General features: G+C 35.4%; 1 protein-coding gene across 1 annotated transcript in view; it reads right to left on the bottom strand.

Moving 5' to 3' along the window:
* Window positions 1-1,988: 1,988 nt before the first annotated feature.
* Window positions 1,989-20,757, bottom strand: part of LOC140432837 (protein FAN-like) — a 32,544-nt gene continuing 13,775 nt past the window's right edge. Inside the window, exons 4-12 of the mRNA XM_072520968.1 lie at window positions 19,464-19,532; window positions 19,207-19,409; window positions 14,442-14,857; window positions 13,304-13,516; window positions 10,708-10,911; window positions 9,737-9,989; window positions 8,193-8,420; window positions 5,247-5,587; window positions 1,989-2,222 (exon numbers count right to left, since the gene is read on the bottom strand). Of these exons, the coding sequence (XP_072377069.1) occupies window positions 2,122-2,222; window positions 5,247-5,587; window positions 8,193-8,420; window positions 9,737-9,989; window positions 10,708-10,911; window positions 13,304-13,516; window positions 14,442-14,857; window positions 19,207-19,409; window positions 19,464-19,532 (2,028 nt within the window). The 3' untranslated portion in view covers window positions 1,989-2,121. The remainder of the gene's footprint in view (window positions 2,223-5,246; window positions 5,588-8,192; window positions 8,421-9,736; window positions 9,990-10,707; window positions 10,912-13,303; window positions 13,517-14,441; window positions 14,858-19,206; window positions 19,410-19,463; window positions 19,533-20,757) is intronic.

Here is a 20,757-nt window from a genome sequence, read left to right as displayed (position 1 = left end):
GGGAAATTGTTTCAGTAGGTTGGTGATAGTAAACGTTTCAAAGAAGCAAATAATATAAAAATAACCCATAAAGTTTCCCATTTTATGGTTTTAAAAATGATCTAACTTAACAAAAATGTGTAGAATCGTTCCATACAGCTTTTGGTAATGAAACATCATCATAGAAGACTATTTACAATCGATTTGAGGATTTTCGTCGTGATTGTGCATCCGTCAGTAATGAATGTCATGAGGGTCATAAATTCTGTTGTTATTCCGAGAAATATTGATGTTGTACACAATATAATGAAATAAAATCTGCTCACAGACAGAAAAAGGCGTATCGCTGCATATCGCAGACTACAACGATTTTATAAAAACATTTAGGCGTAAGAAAGATCTATTCCAAAATGTTTTCGCGTAATTTGACCGAAATGCAAAAAAGCTCCTGTTGATTGGTGAGAAGAAATGCTAAAAAAATCGATGGAAGACATAAAACATTATGACAGATGAAGGAACTTGGATATATCAGTATGAACTCGAAAGCACACAACAGTCAATTTTTTAGGCTTTTGGCGATAAAAAATCCACAAAGTTTTTCGTTCACAGATTAGATTCTAAATCACTTCTCATTTATCATAAAGTATTTCTAGGTACGACCGTTGACGGGATCAATTATTCTCTCAAGTGTCACCTGTCGTCTACAACCACCATCCCTAGATACTAACAATTAGATTAGTGTTGGGTACTGCTATTGCCAGGGTAAATATTCCTATCATGTAGTGGCCTAATGCCTTATTTTTGTAAGTGAACAGCCCTAAGAAAATAACAGAAACAACCTAATAAAACGTTCCTACAACCACCACAAAATCTGCACAGAATTAGGTAGAACGTATATATATTTAGGGATTCTACAGTATTCACTGCCTTCCCTCGCTCAACCGTTTCCATCTCTCTCTGTTGTTCCATTCTCCATCGTTTAGGCCTCTCTTACTCATGGCGTCGTCTACTTCGTTCCTCCAGGATTTTCGGGGTCGTCCTCTTTTCCTCCTTCCTATGGGGCTCCATTCGGTTATTCTCTTTATCCATCTGCTGTCGCTAGTTCTTCTTACATGTCCATACCACTTTAATCTTTTTTGTTCTATATATGTTAGTATGTCTGTTTCTATTGATGTTCTTTGCTTTATTTCGTCATTACTTCTCCTATCCATTCTTGTTACTCTGCAGCATCGTCGCAGGCATTCCATCTCTGTTGCTACTATCTTACTGCTATTTTTCTTGTTTATGATCCAATTTTCAGCCCCATATGTCATAATACTTCACACTAATATTTTATAAATCTGCGTTTTTGTCTTCATATTTAGGTGTCTATCCCACCATACTGAGTTAAGTTGTCGGATTGCTGTTCTTGTTTGTCCTAATCTTTGTGTAATTTCTTCCTCTGTTGTTGCCTTTTTCGTGATTATAAACCCCAGGTATTTGAATTTATCCTTTCCTTTGATTGTTACGTTGTCATCAATCTGTAGATCTTCTATGTCTTCTTCACTTGTAGATAGGTACTCTGTTTTCGCGAGGTTAATATCTAGGCCAGCCTTGGTATATTCTTCTTGTAGTTTCTTCATCATGTAGCTGAGGTCGTCTTGGTCTTGTGCAATCACTACCTGATCGTCTGCAAAGCTTAACGTATATAGGTATTCGTTCCGTACCGGTACTCCCATGCCTTCGCATTATCTTTTCCATGTAGTCAAGGCTTTTTCTAAGTATATTTTGAATAGGGTTGGAGATGTGGAACAACCCTGCAGGAGCCCTTTTGTTGTGGTGAATGGTCTCCTATGATTCTTGTTCCCATTTTAGTAGGTAGAACGTAACTACAGTTATTATTGAAAATTTTAACAGATCTGCAATAAACTTACCTAGATTTGAGTTTTGTTTTTAGCATTTTATTTTATCAAAAATACTTTTAATGAAATCAGGAGGGTTGTGAAGAGAAAAACACAATTTTTTAAATACATTAAAAATGTTTATTAAATCTTTTTAAATATATAAAACAGTTATAATAAAAATATCACAATAAACTATAGACTTGGAAAATGTATTCTGGAAATACTTAGTTTTGATCTTACTTGGATAAAACAAGTGATGCTATGATGCTACTTTTGGCTTCCATACTTTTATCGAGCGATCCTGACTACCAGTCGTTATGAAGTCCCGTGATGATGAAATGTCTAGTGTTCTGATAGAACCTAAAAGAAAAAGATATCAATGTAAACACATTTGATAAACTTTCTCAGATATTAAATATACTATACTAAGTGACATAGAAATCCGAACATACAAAATTTTGTATAAGTACTTAATGAAGCATAATAAGTAAATGATTAAAATTTCAAAATGATTGCATTGCTTTAAAGCCCTTTTATCTTTAATAATGTGTGGATGCACCCCGATGTGTTACGCATTCTCCAACGAGCCTAGGCATGCTTCTGATCAGGTGGTCAATGTCCTCTTGTGGTATCTCATTCCAGGCAACCACCAACTCCTCTAGAAGTGCTTGTAGAGTCTGAGGAGGACGTTGCAAATTGAGCAATCTCCTACCCATCATATCCCACACGTGCTCAATTGGGGATAAGTCGGGAGATCTTGGTGGCCACGCTAACAATGTGACATCATTATGTTGAAAGAAGTCTATTGTAACTCTTGCAACATGTGGTCGGGCATTATCTTGTTGGAAAGTTGGATTTGCCAGGGTGTCAAGATAGGATAAAAGGTGAGGTTCTAGAACTTCTTGGATATAACGCTGCGCGTTCATGTTACCTCTGATGAAGATTAAAGGTGACCTGGAACCATAAGCTATAGCACCCCAAACCACAACTCCAACAGTGTGATGAACATGTCTTTCAACAAAAAACTGTGGATTATACCTTTCCTCGTGCATGCCTAAACAAAATCGAGGCTCGTCACTAAAGACAATACTGTTCCATTCCTGATTCCAGAGTGACCGTTCTCTGCACCACTGAAGGCGATTAAGGCGGTGTTCTGGAGTTAGAGGAAGGACCCAGTGTGGTCGGTATGAAAGCAGTCCAAAACTTCTCATTCGTCGGTAAACACTTCGTATGCCAATAGGTCTTCCGTGTTCTGCAAACCATTCATTTGCAATGGAGCTGGTAGTGGAGAAACGGTCTCTTAAGGCCAATAATCTTAGGCGACAATCTTCACGGTCTGTTGTTCTACGGCGGCATCCAGTGCCCCTTGCTGTTTGCGTACGGCCTGCTTGAAGCCATGCCTGACAACACCTAACCACGGTGTCTACACTTCTTTGCACTCTAACTGCATCTTCCCAAAAAGAAAGTCCAGCTTTCCGAAGTCCCATTATACGGCCCCTATCAAACTCACTAAGTTGACGAAATCGTACAGGTCTCCGTACTCTAGGCATCGTAACCAATCGTAAAGAATGTCAAGAACCACAATCCGCCAAATTTGGATCTTTACTGCGGCTGAAATATTCATTTTTAGATTGTTAGTGACTTTAATAACAAAAAGTATAAAAACCGGAATCTCCAACTGATAAGGTTAAAAACTTTATCACTTGTTTTTTTTTTCAGTAAGATAAATAAATTACACCAAATTGTATTGAAAAAAAATCATTTAAACTGGGTGTTCCGATTTCTATGTCACTTAGTATATATTCACTGAAACCAGTCTCAATTGTCTAGTACTTGTAGTAATTATTTGTTTACGATGTCGGTCAAATTTTGACTCATAGTCAATATTAATTGTAACTTAAGAGTAAACAGTATTCACATGCAGTATATCAACAAAAAGAAGCTGCATCCATTAAACCAATATAAAAAAGGTTAAATATTTAATTTAGAAATTTTCAGTGGTTTATAGATTAGTATTTACAAATGGAAAGTTTTCAATTCAAACTATCGAATGTACCCCCCAATTATTCATGATTATTATTCTTTTTTTCAATTAAAGCAGTCTGCAACAATAAGTCTATTTCAGCTAATGATATTGTGCGATAGGACATTTTGTTATTTATGTTTCCGACAATGAATCTGTCAAAATATTGTCAATGTCAGTGAATCGACTATATTAATGTGGGAATTGTGCACTCAATCATTCATAGGCTTAGTTTTCCTTAAATAAACTGGTCTCCCTATATTCATAAATTTTATGAATCAGCATTAAGAATAGATGTTCCAGAAAACTCACAAGTAGTGCCAATCGAAGTGGAAAGTCTTATAAACAGCCGCCCTGCAGTCTAGAGTTATCACCATGTGATTATCATGTATTTAAACCGATTTAAGGTCATGTATTTAAGCCGAAAATATCGTATCGGCAGACTAGTAAACGTAATGGGTTAAAATACCAAATGATAATTCGTACATTATCTTATATTGACTAAAATTTACAAACATATGACAAAACTTTTTCATCCTCTTTTAAAATTAACATTTTCACGTCATTATTAATTTAATTGTTGTAATGATTGATTCAAATGTCTTGCTACTACTTCTTTTGTAAGGTACAATGTTCACGGTGATCTTATTACACCTCATTCACGAGTCTTCGCTAGTTTTGTGTCGTCTCCTACCCTAATAAGGGGTTAATTTGTGATTGAACACACCATATTCCTACCCAACTCTATTTGGACTATATTATGATCTCGCTCACACCTTTGGGAACCCTTTGTTGTTACTGTACTCCAAAAACTTACATTTTAAAATATTTTTCAACCTAACTTTCTGAGTCTGGATCTAAAAGATAAAAAGTACAATGATTGCAAGGGGCACTTTCTCTCCTACATCACTTCCATGCAGTGCAGCTTGTGTATATGTGTAAATTACAGTGTATGAGGATCATATATATTTTTGTTTGGAACATGGTTTCGTTTTTAGAGAAATAGTTCAAATGCAGCAAAATATATCTACAGTTTTTAAATTGCAATGCGCAAGAGAATCGAGTCGGATGATGGATTATAGTGCGGTGAGAGATAAGGACTCACGTCTTCGTAACGCTTATTCATTGATCTCTGTCATAAAACCGAAAAAGTCATACAAATTAACCCACAGTTACATCATTTTGTTTGTAAAGTAGTTCAAATGTCGCAAAATATATCTACAATTTTAAATTTCAATTCGCAAGAGAATTGAGTCGGATGATGGATGAGTAGTACGGTGAGAGATAAGGACTTGCGTCTCGATAACGCTTATTTATTGATCCCGGTCATACAACCGAAAAAGTTATAAGAATTAACTCACCTGAGTGTGCAATCACTTCTAATAGAAGTTTTACTTCAAAGATGTCCCACAACGACAAGGTTCCGTCCTCACAACCAATTACCAGTAAGTATTCGCTATATTTCAACGACGTCACTGCATTACTCATATTTTTACTGAACACTGGCAGACCTGTATTTACATCGACTATTTGAAATAACTTGTCTTTTGTGCCTAATGCTAACTTCATTCCGTCTGGACTATAGCTAAGTGTAGTAATACTTGACGATTGGGGATTGTATTTTTTAAATAATGTAAAATTGGTCATTTCCCATATGTATATGTCGCCATCTTCAGTGCCAACGGCCAAATGATCGTTATCACTAAAATTTTACATAGGTTTAAGATATTTCAAATCGTAACACTTTTTTTTTATAAAGATACACAATTTAAAACGATTAAGCCATTAAAGTGTTAAAATTATTAAGTGTACTCGCCCGATAAACCGACTTTACTTACTAACAGGCATAGTCCCACAAATAAGAAAAAATGATTGAATACACAAATAAAAAAAATGATTATTGCGCTAATAACAGTACATATTTGACGAGGACAAATTACAAATTTAGATGCTAGACAAAGAATTTAGATGCTTGATGCTTTACCATAGTGGACGTAAAAATATACCAAAAAGTGAATTCGAGAAAACCAAAATAATGGAAAAAGAAGTGTAAAGAATATTAAACTGACAGAAAAGATTGGAACAAACTAAAGACGCAAGAAAGGCTTTAGGCACAAAGAGTGCTAGGAAACTGTGGAAAACAACATGTAAATTCTCAGGAATATGTTCACAATGTCCAAAAAAACTCTTGGATCGATAATCGAAAATGAAATATGAAGGTTCAGATACAACCATGACATTTTTAAACTGTAAGATAATAATTATACAGGGTGGCGCACCGAAAACGAAACAGATGCATTTACTGGCAGATGATTTCTTTAAAAAAAAAAACGCTTGGACCCGTCGATTTTGTTATCGAGGGGGAAACAAAATTGGCATAAAATCACATTAACATTTGCAGCCCCCTAAGCGGGGGTGGCACCATCCCTAAAATCATAAATGGAAAGGGGGGTCGAATGATCCATCATTTAAAAGGTCTTTCAACTCCCTTTACAATGATGTAAAATTCATGTACTTCAATTCAGTAGTTTTGGAGATTTATTGATTTAAAGTTTAAATACATCATCGTAAGAGGAGATCAATACATAGCAGCAAAGTTGTTAAAAAATAAAGAATGAATTGACCTGTCAGCCGAGTAAATGTTGAAAATGACCACCATTACTTTCCATGCAATAATAAAGATTTTGCTGAAAACGTTGCCGGACATTTTGCAATATTTGAGGAGTAATTTGATGGCACTCATTCACAATTCTTTGTCGTAAATCTTCTAAGGATGTTGGCTGAGTAGCATAGATTTTGCTTTTTAAGTAACCCCACAAAAAGAAATCAAAAGGTGATAAATCTGGCGATCTTGGGGGCCATTCAACGGCACCTCTTCTACCAATCCATTGACCTAGAAAGGTCTGATCTAGATAATGCCGAACTCTTAATGCGTAATGTGGTGGGGCACCAACCTGTTGGAACATCAACATATTCTCAACGTATCGACCATCATTATGATTTTCAATTATATCTGTTAGCGCAGGATCTATGGCATTTTGCAGTAATTCCAAATACATTTCACCAGTCAAATTTCCAGGTAAGAAAAAAGGACCAACCAAATGATCGCCAAAAATGCCAGCCCAAACATTTAATTTTTGTGGCTGCTGTGTGTGTACCTCATGGTAAATTCTGGGATTAGAGTCCGACCAATATCGACAATTATGACGATTTACTTCGCCATTAAAAAAAAAAGGAACATTCGTCGGAAAAGCAAATGTTAAATAAAAATTGTTCATCGTTTATAATTCGTTCACTCATAACTTCACAAAATTCTAATCGCTTATCAAAATCGTCTTCTTTAAGTTCTTGTACAAGGTTAATTTTATACGGATGAAAATTATGGGCCTTTAGAATCCGTTGGATAGTACGTCGACTAACACCACACGAAGTTTGCAATTTGCGGGTACTTAATGTAGGATCTACAATAACTTGCCCTAAAACCCCTACTTCTGTTGCTTCGTTCCTTATAGGATTTTTAATATTACGTTTTTTATTGGCGACTGATCCAGTTTCCCGAAATTTAGCTACAAGTTCTAGAACATATTTTCGGTGCACATTATTGTTCTCATGTTGCTCATTAAAAATTTGTGCCGTTCTATTAGCGCACTGATTATTTCCGAAAAATATTTCAATAATTTCAACCCTTTCTGCCGTGGAATATACCATGGTTAATTTATGTATAAAGCAATAAATGAAATTTTAACAACAAAGATTGGTCAAATCAATCGCAAACTAATGTACTATTTCCTATTTAAAATAAGTACGTGGCATTCTCTACTTATCTTTCTTCAAGAAACAACTTTTTTTGTCACAAAGGACAATTCAATTGCTATTTTTATTATTAATAAACCATGGGCGTAGTAAATAAAAGCATTTACTTATCAAGAAAATGCTTTTACTCAAATTTCTTCTGAAAGAAGTACAAACTAATTTGATGTACCTATTAAAGTCTACTTTAAACTTTAAATCAATAAATCTCCAAAACTACTGAATTGAATACATGAATTTTACATCATTATAAAGGGAGTTGAAAGACCTTTCAAATAATGGATCATTCGACCCCCCTTTTCATTTAAGATTTTAGGGATGATGCCACCCCCGCTTAAGGGGCTGCAAATGTTAAAGTGATTTTATGCCAATTTTGTGTCCCCGTCGAAAACAAAATCGACGGGTCCGAGCGTTTTTTCAAAAAAGGAATCATCTGCCAGTAAATGCCTCTGTTTCGTTTTCGGTGCGCCACACTGTATACTTGTGTAGGTACTTACTTGTTAAAACTTAAGCAGCTAACGGCCGAATTATGGTCGATGTGTTTCTGGCATTGTATGGACGTTACTGATCCATTACTGCTTAGTCCTTTCCATAGCTTTACCGTACAATCTCCGCTACCAGAAACTATAACATTCGAGATTTTACCATAGTCCAGGCAAGTTATTGCGTCTTCATGAGCTAAGACGTTGTCGACAACTCGACCATAGTCTAGATCATATAAGGATCTAAAAATATATTTTTATTTTACAATGTTACTAAAACACCGATTTTTTTTTTCACAAAAATACTTTTTATATTAACTCGTATATAGTCAATTTTGATTTTTCTCCGAAATATGAACTTTTCTTGTTTCGAAAATTACTCTACCAATGATAAATTAACTTTTTCATCGTTTTGAATAAATTTTGGAAACGCTTTTGCTATGAACGGCGTAACCCAATCACAAAAACTCAAAATGGATAAACCGCTTCCTCGTAATCAATAAATATCGCCAAGGAAATTATTTTGGACTGACAGATCACTTAGGGCTAAATCGGGATGAATAGAGGATGAATCATTTTTTCAACAACCAAAAAAAATCACTTGATGGTGGTTGAGATACCCTTAGGTGGATGTCTTCCTTAACTTTTCTCATAGGAGTATACAACATAAAACAAAAGAGTCTCAACGTGGCGATAAAAATAGAAAGCGTTTTTAACCCTTATCCGGGCAACACATTTTACTTACGTAACCGGGCAACTAGGGTCCGTTGGGCCCACCACTGTTCTCTAATGTAGTATTCATATTTACCCATATATTTCTAATAATCTTTTTTGATTTTTTATTAAAGTTAACAGCCACATCTAAAATATTCATAAAAAATGCAAAAGGCCAACGGCCAAACTACATCGGTATTTAGAGCTGCTGTCAATAAAGTCACGATAGCGAATATGGTAGCCAACATGATATCCAACGATCGATAACGGTCATGGAACTAGAAGAAGAAGAACGATTTCTATTACGGATTAATTCCTGTACAGGGGGAGACGGAAGAATTATTGGGTAGAAAAATAAGGTGATTTCATATTCAACATCCAGGCTTGGATGAGATAAAGCACTCAGATGCTCAGAAAGTTGTCTTGTTGCCGTACATTACAGGAGAGCCGTAAAATTTTAACAATACTGTAGAAAGACATTACCTTAGCAGAAAACATGAATGAAAATCACGCCATACAAGGATTTTCTTATTGCAATAAAGAAACAGTTTACCAGTATTTTACCATCTCTGATATTATCTGGTGTGGTAGCGGTTGTCACAAACTTTTCCTGTCGTAAGTGGCATAGCGTAGCACTGTTGCCGATATAAAAGATGCGATTAGTTTGTCCACTTGAAACCATTGCATTATGTGATATCGAATACGTTAATTAATTCGATTTCCGACTATATATACAGAGTAAAATATTTTTTATATTTTTATCAAACGTCTGCTTGCTTGTATAGACAGTCCAAGGATAAAAGAAGTTTTAGGTATGACAAAACTAAAAGAACAATTTTACTTACATTTCATTATCCCAACTAGCTATAATAAGTACGCTTGCATTGGGCAATTGGATACAACTGCTTAAAGGCATATTTCCGATGTTGGCACTTCTGATTTGTTTGTTTTGAGAGACAGAAAATACCTTAAGCTTTGAATCGTGTCCAACGGAAGTTATACGTTCACGATCCTCGTTTATGAACAGGTGGCTAACTGCATTTTTGTGAGAGTTGAAGCTAGTTATAAGTTCAAGTTCACTAGCTTGTTTCCATGTATCTGAAATAAATATATATGATATAAGAGATAATTATTACAAACAAACTGGATTAGAATTAAAAAATTATTTTATTTTAAATATATCTATTCTCACAGTTAGGTTAGGTGTAGGTTATGTCAGATTAGGTTAGGATCATAAACATTTAATACCTAGACTGCGCGTTGAAATCTAAAACCTTTCACCCAGTGCGACTGAGAAACAATATGCGAATAGTCCTTGCATTTCCTTCTAATGGGCGGGGTTTATCGATCAAGTAACTTTCTCACTACCAAACAATCACCAAAAACAAGTAGGGTAGCAACTTAATTATAATTAAAATGTTTTACATAACAGAGAGAGGTAAAAAATTAGTAGAAGAATCGAACCCTGATTATCCATGTCCGAAATCAAAGACAATGCCACGTCGTTACCTCTCTCTGCTCGTCAATCAGTTAAGTTATAATTAAGTTGCTACTCCACTGGTGTTTGGAGATTGTTTGGTAATAGGAAAGTCACGTGGTGGATAAACCCCGCCCATTAGAAAGAGATGCAAGGACTGCTCGCTTCGCACTGAGGAAAAGGTTTTAGATTGCAACGCGCACTCTAGGTATTATATGTCTATGGTTACGATGTTAAAAACATTTTATAATTGAGCAAATTTGTTTTGAAATAGAATTGTTCGATAAAATCCGACTGACCACTAGAAACAATATTACTTTTAAAAAAGTGAAACTATACCTTCAAAGCTTAGTTCTATAGGTTTAAGTTGAAGTGGTTCTGTCATAAGAGTGAGACCGGTCTTTCTCTGTGGATGTGGAACTTGAAATACTTGTTTTGGAATTTGCCCAAACTCCATTATTTGAACTTCTAGAGCGTGTCTTTCGTTTAGATCCGAAATGGCGTCCAAATCGATTGCGCCTTCGTAGCAGAGATGGTAGAATACTAAAATATACATAATTATGTTTAATACTTTTAGAAATGCATCGAAATATTACTTTTTGAAGTTTATTTAGTTACAAAATACAATAACAATTCTACCTATCAAAAAAATTACAGTTTCTACAATGCATTTGACTCCTCTTCTTCAAATAGGGCTAAAACTCTGAACTTCCAATTAGAAGACGTTTCACTTAACAGCAGCGGCAAATTATTAGTAATTGTAGTCATGTTATGACAATTTCCAGAACTATTGCCCCTAGACAATACTTCCAAAAAACTTACTTTAAATACGTAGTCCTGGACCTACAACCTTTTAGAATTGTATCCAGCTATTACTCAAAATAACTTGTGACTTTTAACAATAATTTTATTAGGGAGCAAGAGGAAATAAACCATCGAGCAAAAGCGCAAAGACAGATTAGTTATATTCTAAGAGATATAAAGCGGTCTATACATAAAAAAAAGTCAACCATAATTTCGAAAAAAAAAATGATAACCAAAGAAAGTGTCAGATCGACCAAAGAACGCAGTTGTCCACTCCAGAAATTTACCGTTTTCCTGTCTGTATCCAAACAAAATGTTGCTCTGAACACTACGTAATACAAAAATTATTTTCAGGTGCACCGAATTGGATCAATCGACAGATCCCAGGGCATACAGGATGGCTACAAATAGCACTGATACTCGAGGAAGATCTTAGAGAGCACGTGGCTTATTCAGTCAAGTATCAGTACCAAATACTTATAAACCTATTCCCTGATCTTTCTGATCTGGTGTTACAAACCACCAACTCCGTTTGCCAGCTGATGTTTGGACATACGTCGACTCCAAGACGCCCACAGGCACAGGGTGGCTTCCTTTCCCTCGCAATAAATCGACCAATCTAGAACGACCCTTTAGCAAACCTATCCTTCAAAATCCAAATCTCTTACCGAAAAAACTGAAATATATACCCATTTTTGCTTTTGACGAATACATTGATATACTGGATATTGATATAATTTTTTACCGTCATTAGATAAAAACTTCGAGCTTTTTTGACGGTTGTCTGCGGTTTTCCATTCCACTATTATCTGCCTATAGGGAAGTAGCACGAACGGCTGCCGTCAACACAAAAATAATTTCATAAAGTTATAAATAATAGACACAATCTGAAAACAAACATTTACCAAAAATATCTCCTCTCTTCTCGGCTGTTCTTATCTCCTGCGCCTCCTCCTCGACATCAAACCATCAGACCATAAATGATAATCAGTCCAGAACACACAAGTGCCAAGACCAATGCACCAAAGGCGCACAACTTCCATAACAATAAAACACCCACCTGAGAAAGAAGACAATGGTAATGACGAAGGTGAGGAAGATCGTCAGTGATGGACCAGAGCACCAGGACATTACAAACACTGTTGCTGCTGTATCGCCTCTGATAAAGACAAAACGTCAGAGAGAAACAGAAATTCCAGCTCACTGCTCTATAAACCGATTTGAAAATACCGGCCGCCAAATACGTCTTGGATCATGTCAAACAACACTTAATTAAACTTCGCACAGCCGCTTCACCTGATTTAGATGGTTTAACACCAAAACTGTTAAGAAGATGCGCAGACACGCTTGCAATACCCTTAACGTTAATTATGCAAACTTCTTTCATCCAGAACTCCTTACCCCCTAGTTGCAAATTAGCATCCGTCACCCCTATTTTTAAAAAAGGCAACAAACTCGACCCCAACAATTATCGTCCGATGAGCTTGCTGCCAGTAGTTGGCAAAGTCATGAAAGCCATTATTTCCGAGGAGATGACCAAATTCCTTCTTCAGGAACATGTTATTCCAAGACAACAACATGGATTTGTCTCTAGTCACTCCACTCTAACAAATTGTGTTAACGACTGGACGTCATCCCTTAACAGTTCGCAACCGGTCAACGTTGCGTTGTTTATCTAGATTTCTCTAAAGCCTTTGACCGTGTACCTAAGCGCAGACTTCTGCATAAGCTAGAACATTTCGGTGTTCGAGGTACTTTACTTCGTTGGATAGATGATTTCCTGACAGATCCACATTACAAAGTTAGAGTTGGCGAATCTTTCTCACAGGACAGGTTAGTGGAAAGTGGAGTTAGTGGAGATTGGACAGAGTTCTGTCCTTGGACCTCTGCTTTTTACGGTTTATACCTGTAAAAAGCGATGTTCCTTATGTTTCGAGTAAAATATCGCTCTACGCTGATGATACAAAAATATATGCCAATCCAATCACAAACCAGCTAACCCTCCAAATGGACTTGGACTATATTTTAACTTGGTAATGGATAATTTTGTAAATAAATATAAAAGTGTCTGTACACATGATGATAAATGAAAATAAAAGTTTTGAGCAAAAAAAAACACAAGTATACTTACAGTTGTTGGCCTGTATAGCACGGTCCCCTTTCTGCTTATACCCAAAGATCAAATCGATCCACTTATGCAGATTTTCCGAAACGATTTCGCTCTCCAACGCATCTCTTAGCTTGGTAATAAAGTCTTTGGGGCTATTCGCCCAAGGCGGTAATTCAACGTTGTCCACTTTTAGATTGTTATATCTATATCCAAAGTTAATTCCCATGTTATTTACTAAAAAAATATTGATGTGAATTCAAATAACAACAATATATCCGTTGTTAATTTTGGATAATAATAAATAACTGCTTGGGACAACAAGAAAAGATTTCAAGGTTGTTATATCTGAAAAGATCTAAAATAACTGGCAATTTCAGTTTGACATGCGGAGAAAACGGGGATGAGGAAAGGTGAAAAAATAAAGAGGATGAGGAAGTGACTGGAAACTTTATACGACGGAGATAATAAGGGTGGGTGAGCGACAAAGATAGGACGACCGAGATAAAGGAATAAAGCAAGCGAGAAAAGAGGAGAGAAGACCGAATGTGCAGAGTGAAAGTGGTGATCGGAGTTAGAGGAGGGAAGAGGAATAACATAAAGTGGACGCCAAGCGAAAAAAAGTGTGTCAGAGACAAAGGGAGAGAGAAAAATAATGGGTGATAAAAAGATGAGTCAGAGCATATCTCTAAGCAAAAATCCTTAGCGAATTGGTTTCTCGTACTCATAACGAGTATATCGAAATAAAAGGAAAGACAGTTAAGATTTGATTTCATGTATAGTGCGTCTGTGTATCCGCTTATTAAGATTGTTTTCACGTTCAGAGCGTTTGTGAATAGCCACTCCGAAGATCCCTTTTAGGGTGATATACGTATTGGTCGCGGTATTTTCGATCTATTCTGCTCAGGGTATGTACCGAATGTGAAAAGCATGCACGAAATTTACAAATAAAACAGAAAATATTTTTTATATCTATTTTGACAGGGGTAGTAGAAGGACGAATGAGAAATAAGCACAAAGGAGAAGGGATAGTGAGACGGAAAGAGCCGGTGAAAAGATAAAGTAAGAGAATACAATTATCTTCTTGCCAAAACTAAAAGATACTAGAAATGTTCTGAAAAAACTTCAGGACAATATTTATATGAATAATGGTTTCACTTACCTAAAAATTTTCCTTGGTCGTTTATATCATAAAACTGTGGTATTAGTTCCTTAAAATCCGACATATTATTCAAACAATTCTTATAAGCGTCAGCCACCGAGTTAAACATACGATCCGGATGATCGAACCGACCACTTTGTAAACATAAAACGTAGTGGGGATATAACCTCGCTAGATAGTAAAGCACAAATCCAGGTGTGGAATAATGGGAGCCGTACAAAAATTTGTTGCTGGTCATTTCTTGATACCGCTCTAGTAATCGGTTAAGACGGACTTCGTTTAAGGCACCCACAGGTTTCGACAGGTCACGGTAATTACTGGGATCGCTCAAGTCCAGTTTCTCGTCCGAGTAGTTCGATACAATCCACGGGAAGACTGGATATTGCGTTAGGTCGTTAAAAGTCCTATCTCCTAAACTGAAAAATAAATATCATTTGAGCTAGTCAACTAAGTTATCGAGAAAACACAGGGAGGAACGCCATCTCGATCTAGGAAAGATAGGACAGTCTCCGATACTTGAGAGTAAGATCACTATGAAACACCCTACGAAAGTCATTTTTACAAGAAATATTAAATATTCGTTTCCAAATTATAAGCACAAATTAATGCTACGAAAACAATGGATTTCTAATATACTTTACTTTACTTTACTTTACTTAATCAGTAGACCCATTTGTACCTTTCGGTGTTGGGCCGGATTTCTAATATAAATTACAATAATTGACGCGGTGGCTAGAATTGAACTCTTTGTTGTTCTCTGTCGGTCTACCAATTTTTTCTACGATATTACGGTTGTTAACATCGGTACAACACTTTTTTTAGTGAAGTGTTGGCACAGCTGAGAAAGTAATTACTATTTAAATGGGAATAAGAGACAATTAAAGGTTAAAGCTTCAGGAGAATATTAACAGCTAAGAAAGATTTGTGCCTCTAAATCAAAACTGTTTTGGTGAATTTCTGACAATGTGACTGAGGGTATATTATATTTTAAACTGTAATTTTAGGTGTATTTTAAAGCAGCGACTAGTCGTAAAGCTACTTTAGATACCGCGGTGTCAAAAGGTGCCAAAAAGAAAATTGTTCAGAAAGACCATTGAAAAGAAAACGAGGCAAAGTCTAAGAGACAGAGTGGACAGGAGTATGTGTCAAAATTTACGGGAAAAACTGTACAGACCAAGGTATTTTCTGTTGTCCGTAAGTGTTGTGTAGAAAAATGTTTTACAAAAATAACTTCGCAAGATCAAAAGCGTTTATTTGACTCTTTTTATGATAATGGTTAAAAAATAATAAAAACACTCTTCTAGCAGATTGTATGGCATTAGGGGAGTCTCCAAAAAGGTATAGAAAGATAGAAAATCCCAAAATTAGCAGACAGTATCACTGGAAATACAAGCTTAAAACTTCTGGTTGTGATGTGCCCGTGTGCCGTTCCTTTTTTGTTGACTTATATTAAGTAGGAGTGAAGCGTGTAAGAATATTACAAAAAAAAATTGTTGAGAACACTCCACTTGATGAAAAACGTGGAAAACACAGAAACCAATGAAAAATTTCAGATCATGTTTATTCTATGGCTTTAAAACAGTTACAATCTATTTCACATAAACCAAGTCATTATACACCTAAAAAAACAAACAGGTTGTACTTCGACAACTCAGACCTAACGATTAAGAACATTTTTGAGCACTTTCAAAAGTTGTTTAACCTCTGTATTGTCTCTGGGTACGCCTGGACCCAGTAGTAAAATTCAAATGTTTATATATTTATTATATCGTAAATTTAAGACGTGATGTTTCATGGTATCCTTAAGATAAGGTTTATGTACAATCTAACGTATTTGCGTTTTGAAATATCAGTTTGGTTTTCTTTGAAATGAAAGAAACACATCTGTTGTTTATGGGTCCACCTGTACCCAGAAGTGTTTCCAACTGTACGTGATGTTTGTTTTGTTTATTTTTCTGAGAAGGGTGAAAAGATTATATGGGTTCTATTTTAGGAAGCGTTTGTCGAGTATCTTTAGTGTTGTACCAGACTTGATCGCTTGAAGTTTAGAGTTGAGAGTGTGATGTACAATCATTTGTGAAAAACAGAATAATAAGTGCTTGCTGAAAAATGAGCTCCAGGAGAGGATTCACGGAAGAGGAATTACGAAAAATCCTTGAAAAAGACTGAAAATGAAGATGAATCTACCAATTTAGAAATCGTCACTAGTGATGAAGAGTTAGTAGATGAAGAATTTTCTGAAGAAGATCATGTATCTACGGTTGATGATGACAAAGATGAAAACAAAAATTCGGAAATGAAATAGAAGTTCCTGAACAAGAAGATTTAATATATACTGCTCGCGATGGGACAGTTTGGAACAAATATTCACCACCTAAGTCACGTGTAAGGTAAGTGGTGGCTCAAGTGCTACACATATTTTCTTACTAAATTTGTGGTTTTTACTAATTGCGTTGTATATTGTTTAGATCCATCAATATACTAAATCCTGTGCCAGGTCCCACCAGATATGCCACTCAACGAATTACTGATGAACCTATATCTTCAATGAGATTGTTTTTCACTGATGAAATGCTCAATTTACTCCTAGTGGAAACTAACAGCGAACGTGGTCGCATATGTAATGAAAAAATGTTAACTGTAAAAGAAGAGTTAGAAGCTTTTATAGGTAAATACTTTCATTACAGTTTCATAAAATAAATTAACTTGAAATTTTGCATTTTTATTCAAGATTTACTTCTTCTGGCTGGTGTTCATAAAGGTGCCGGAGAATCTCTGCAGGAACTTTGGAGCAATTCTGATGGTAGGCCCATTTTTAGAGCTACTATGTCTCTGAAACGATTTTGTAACATCGGCCACTTTTTGTGATTTGATAATAAAGAGGATAGGCCTATTCGACGGAGGCACGACAAGTTAGCTCCAATTAGAAGTTTTTTTGATTTATTTGTAGCACAACTTCCGAAAATGTTCCATATGAAAGCCTCACTGTCGACGAACAACTTGTACCATTTAGATGTAAGTGTCCCTTCAGACAGTATATTCCAACAAAACCACGTGGGGAATATGGAATTAAATTATGGCTTTTATCTGATGTCAAAACTGCGTATATGTATTGTGCAGAAGTGTATACAGGAAAAGCAGAAAATCAGCCCCGTGACGTACATCAGGGCAGAAATGTGGTTTTACGACTTATAAAAGATGTTTAGAATTCTGGGCGAAACATAAACACGGATAAGTGTGTCATAAATGTGTTATTCTTTTGTCCTCGATGCATTTAGATGACCAGGTGTCATTGCAAGAACATAAGAAACCAGACATTATTTTAGAATACAATAGAACCAAAGGAGGTGTAGATACAACAGATAAATTAGCGTCAGCTTATACCTGCAAAAGAGGAACTAGGTGGCCACTTTGCTTATTTTATAATATTTTAGATTTGGCGGTAATTAATACATATGTGTTATATATGCATGTAAATCCTCAATATAATAGGAACAAACTACATAAAAGAAGGCTTTTTATAAAAGAATTGGCATATAATTTAACATAAAAATGCCGAACTACCCGAATGAGAAAAAACGTTCCACAAAAAATCCAAATAAATTTACATGCAGTAGCTGGAACAAGTGGAAATGCAAATGAAAGTCCAAAACGTGGAAGGTGTAAAGACTGCGGATGGGAAAAAGACAGAAAATCTCGGCAAGATGTCAAGCACGTAAGAGGTTTATTTGTCCTGATCATTCAAATATCTTTTGTAAAAGTTGCATTGAATAAATATATAATTTTAATTGAATATAAAGTTTTATTATATTTTTTATTACAAAAAAAATGTTTTTAGTTTTGATACATCGATAACATGAAACAACAAAAGCTTCTACAAATTAATAAAAAAAAATTGGAATTTAATTCACAACAAGTATGAGTTTTATCCACTGGGTCCACCCGTACCCATAGACAAAGAATGTAACATTTACTTCGGGAGAGCAGGAAGGTTAAAGACACTACTAGGAATAATCTTACTATGAAATACAAGACCTATTTCAAGTTTTTCAGAGAAACTAATTTAAGTTCAAAAAACCGAAGACTGACACATGTTATTATTGTCGTGAGTGTGAAATCAAACTAGAAAAGAACCGGAATGATGAGAGACTCGAGGCATATTCCAAGCTAAAAGATGATTACTTGAGAAAGGCAACAGATGATAGTGGCATTCTTATCCTGGATTTTGATTACGCACAAAATATACCGTTGCCGAAGCTCAGCATAACAAAACAGTTCTATAAAAGACTTTTATGGATCTACGTATTCAATATACACGTGTATAATGATGGATCATCATATTTATATTATTCCTTCATAGAATCTCAATGTAAAAAGGGAGCAAGTAGTGTTGCTTCATTCATCTTTAACTGTATTCACAATTAATTAGCAGATTATCCTAATACCAAGCATATTGTTCTTCTATCAGATGCAGCTGGAGGACAAAGCTGAAGGAGTCGAAGTGACACATATTTATCCTGTTCATGGACACTCCTTTCACTCGTATATTCAATTATTCAAGATGGCCTCAATAAAAAATGAACCTATTATGTGGTCTCCTAAAATGTCAGCATTGGATAGTCGACGGCGCGCAGTGTTGCCATTTATAGTGTGCATATCTAATTTAAAATTTAACGTACTGTATCTCAAATCCTATTCAAATCAGGCAAAGCGTTTAATGGTTAAATAAACATAAAATTGATATGATATATACTTAGTTATTTACCTGTTAATGTACAGTAGATATTCGTAATTTGATATGATTCCATTTTGCCACTGAAGCGTGATCACGTCCTGTTGCAATTCGTCCAGTTTCAATTCTTTTTGATTAAGCAAACTCTCGTATAATTCATCGCGCAAACTTTGGCTTCTAAACGAAAAATATATGTGAGGATTTGGCGAATTATCACTACAATAAATTTCTAATCCCTAAAAAAAGTAACAGCTAAAATATATTCAGGAAACATTAGCGGAGCAACTTACGATTTGTCTTAACAAAAATCTTCGTTTGACTATTTGCTTAATACTATTGAGGTCAATTTTTACAGGATACTGCAAATAAAATATTTTGGTGAATTATTTTTTATAAAAATTCATTGATTAGCCAAGTATGAGACAAGAAATATTAGAGATAAGGGAAGAACGAAGAAAACAGAGAAATAAGAATGAGGAAAGGTACAAAGAAATAAACAAAATCATTAAGAAAAAGATCAAAGAAGCAAAAGAATCATAGCTACAAGATCAATGCATAGAAATAGAATCCCTAGAACAGAAGCATGACACTTTTAACCTACATAAAAAGATCAAAAACTTAACAGGAGGAAACGGATCACGAAGTCATAACTTAATACTAGACGAGCACAACAATCTGCTCTACGAAAATAAGAGAATACTTTAGAGATGGAAGCAATACATGGAAGAATTATTCAAGGAAGAGCAAGAGACTGAAGTCAGTATTTCTGGATGTTCAGGACCAGAAATAACGCTCAGTGAAGTACAAACTAACAAAGCACCTGGACCTGATAACATACAAGCTGAAATATTGAAACTATTTGAAAACAACCAACTCAAACTCCTAACGAATCTACTGAACAATATCTATGAAACTGCAGAATGTCCTACAGGTTGGCTAGTTTCCACCTTCATCCTTCTCCCCAAAAAGGCAAATGCCAGCAGATGCTCTTATTACAGAATTATAAGCTTAATGAGCCATGCACTCAAAATCCTTCTTTCTGTTATTCACTCTCGCATATACAGATTGGACGAATTTAAAACGGATCATACAATTTAATATATGTCTGTTTAAACTGCATTTGAAATAGTGGACCAATATAAAACTTGGACAAAAATAAATCCATACCCGGTGATAGACATTGTATAAAATATCGTTCAACTATCTGTCTCCTTTTAGGACGCACCATAGTCTATGGCGCCGCCCAAAGTCAATGTTGCCAATCGCCGTGTAATAATCCGATTTGCGGATCTTTTTGAGAGTTATATCTTCTTCGTATCTTTAAATAAATCGGATATTTGCCTATATTTTTCATTGTATTTACCAATCTACTACAACAGACTAATAACAAAAATAAACTTAATGGTTTGTAGTTATTTCCTTTCTTTCCTGTAAATATATTATGATTAACACCTTATTTGAGAAACATCTAGAGGAATGAGATTGGCAACACCGCTCAAAATATCCATCTGACTGCTTAGATAAAGGAAAGAGGGGCTTGCCTAAGGAAGCGATAGGTGGTTTGACAGCATAATAAAATCCTAG

The sequence above is a fragment of the Diabrotica undecimpunctata genome, chromosome 1, assembly GCF_040954645.1.
Source record: "Diabrotica undecimpunctata isolate CICGRU chromosome 1, icDiaUnde3, whole genome shotgun sequence".
Taxonomy (NCBI): domain Eukaryota; kingdom Metazoa; phylum Arthropoda; class Insecta; order Coleoptera; family Chrysomelidae; genus Diabrotica; species Diabrotica undecimpunctata.
The sequence above is the reverse complement of the archived record's forward strand: the minus strand, read 5'-3'. Positions and strand labels throughout refer to the sequence as shown.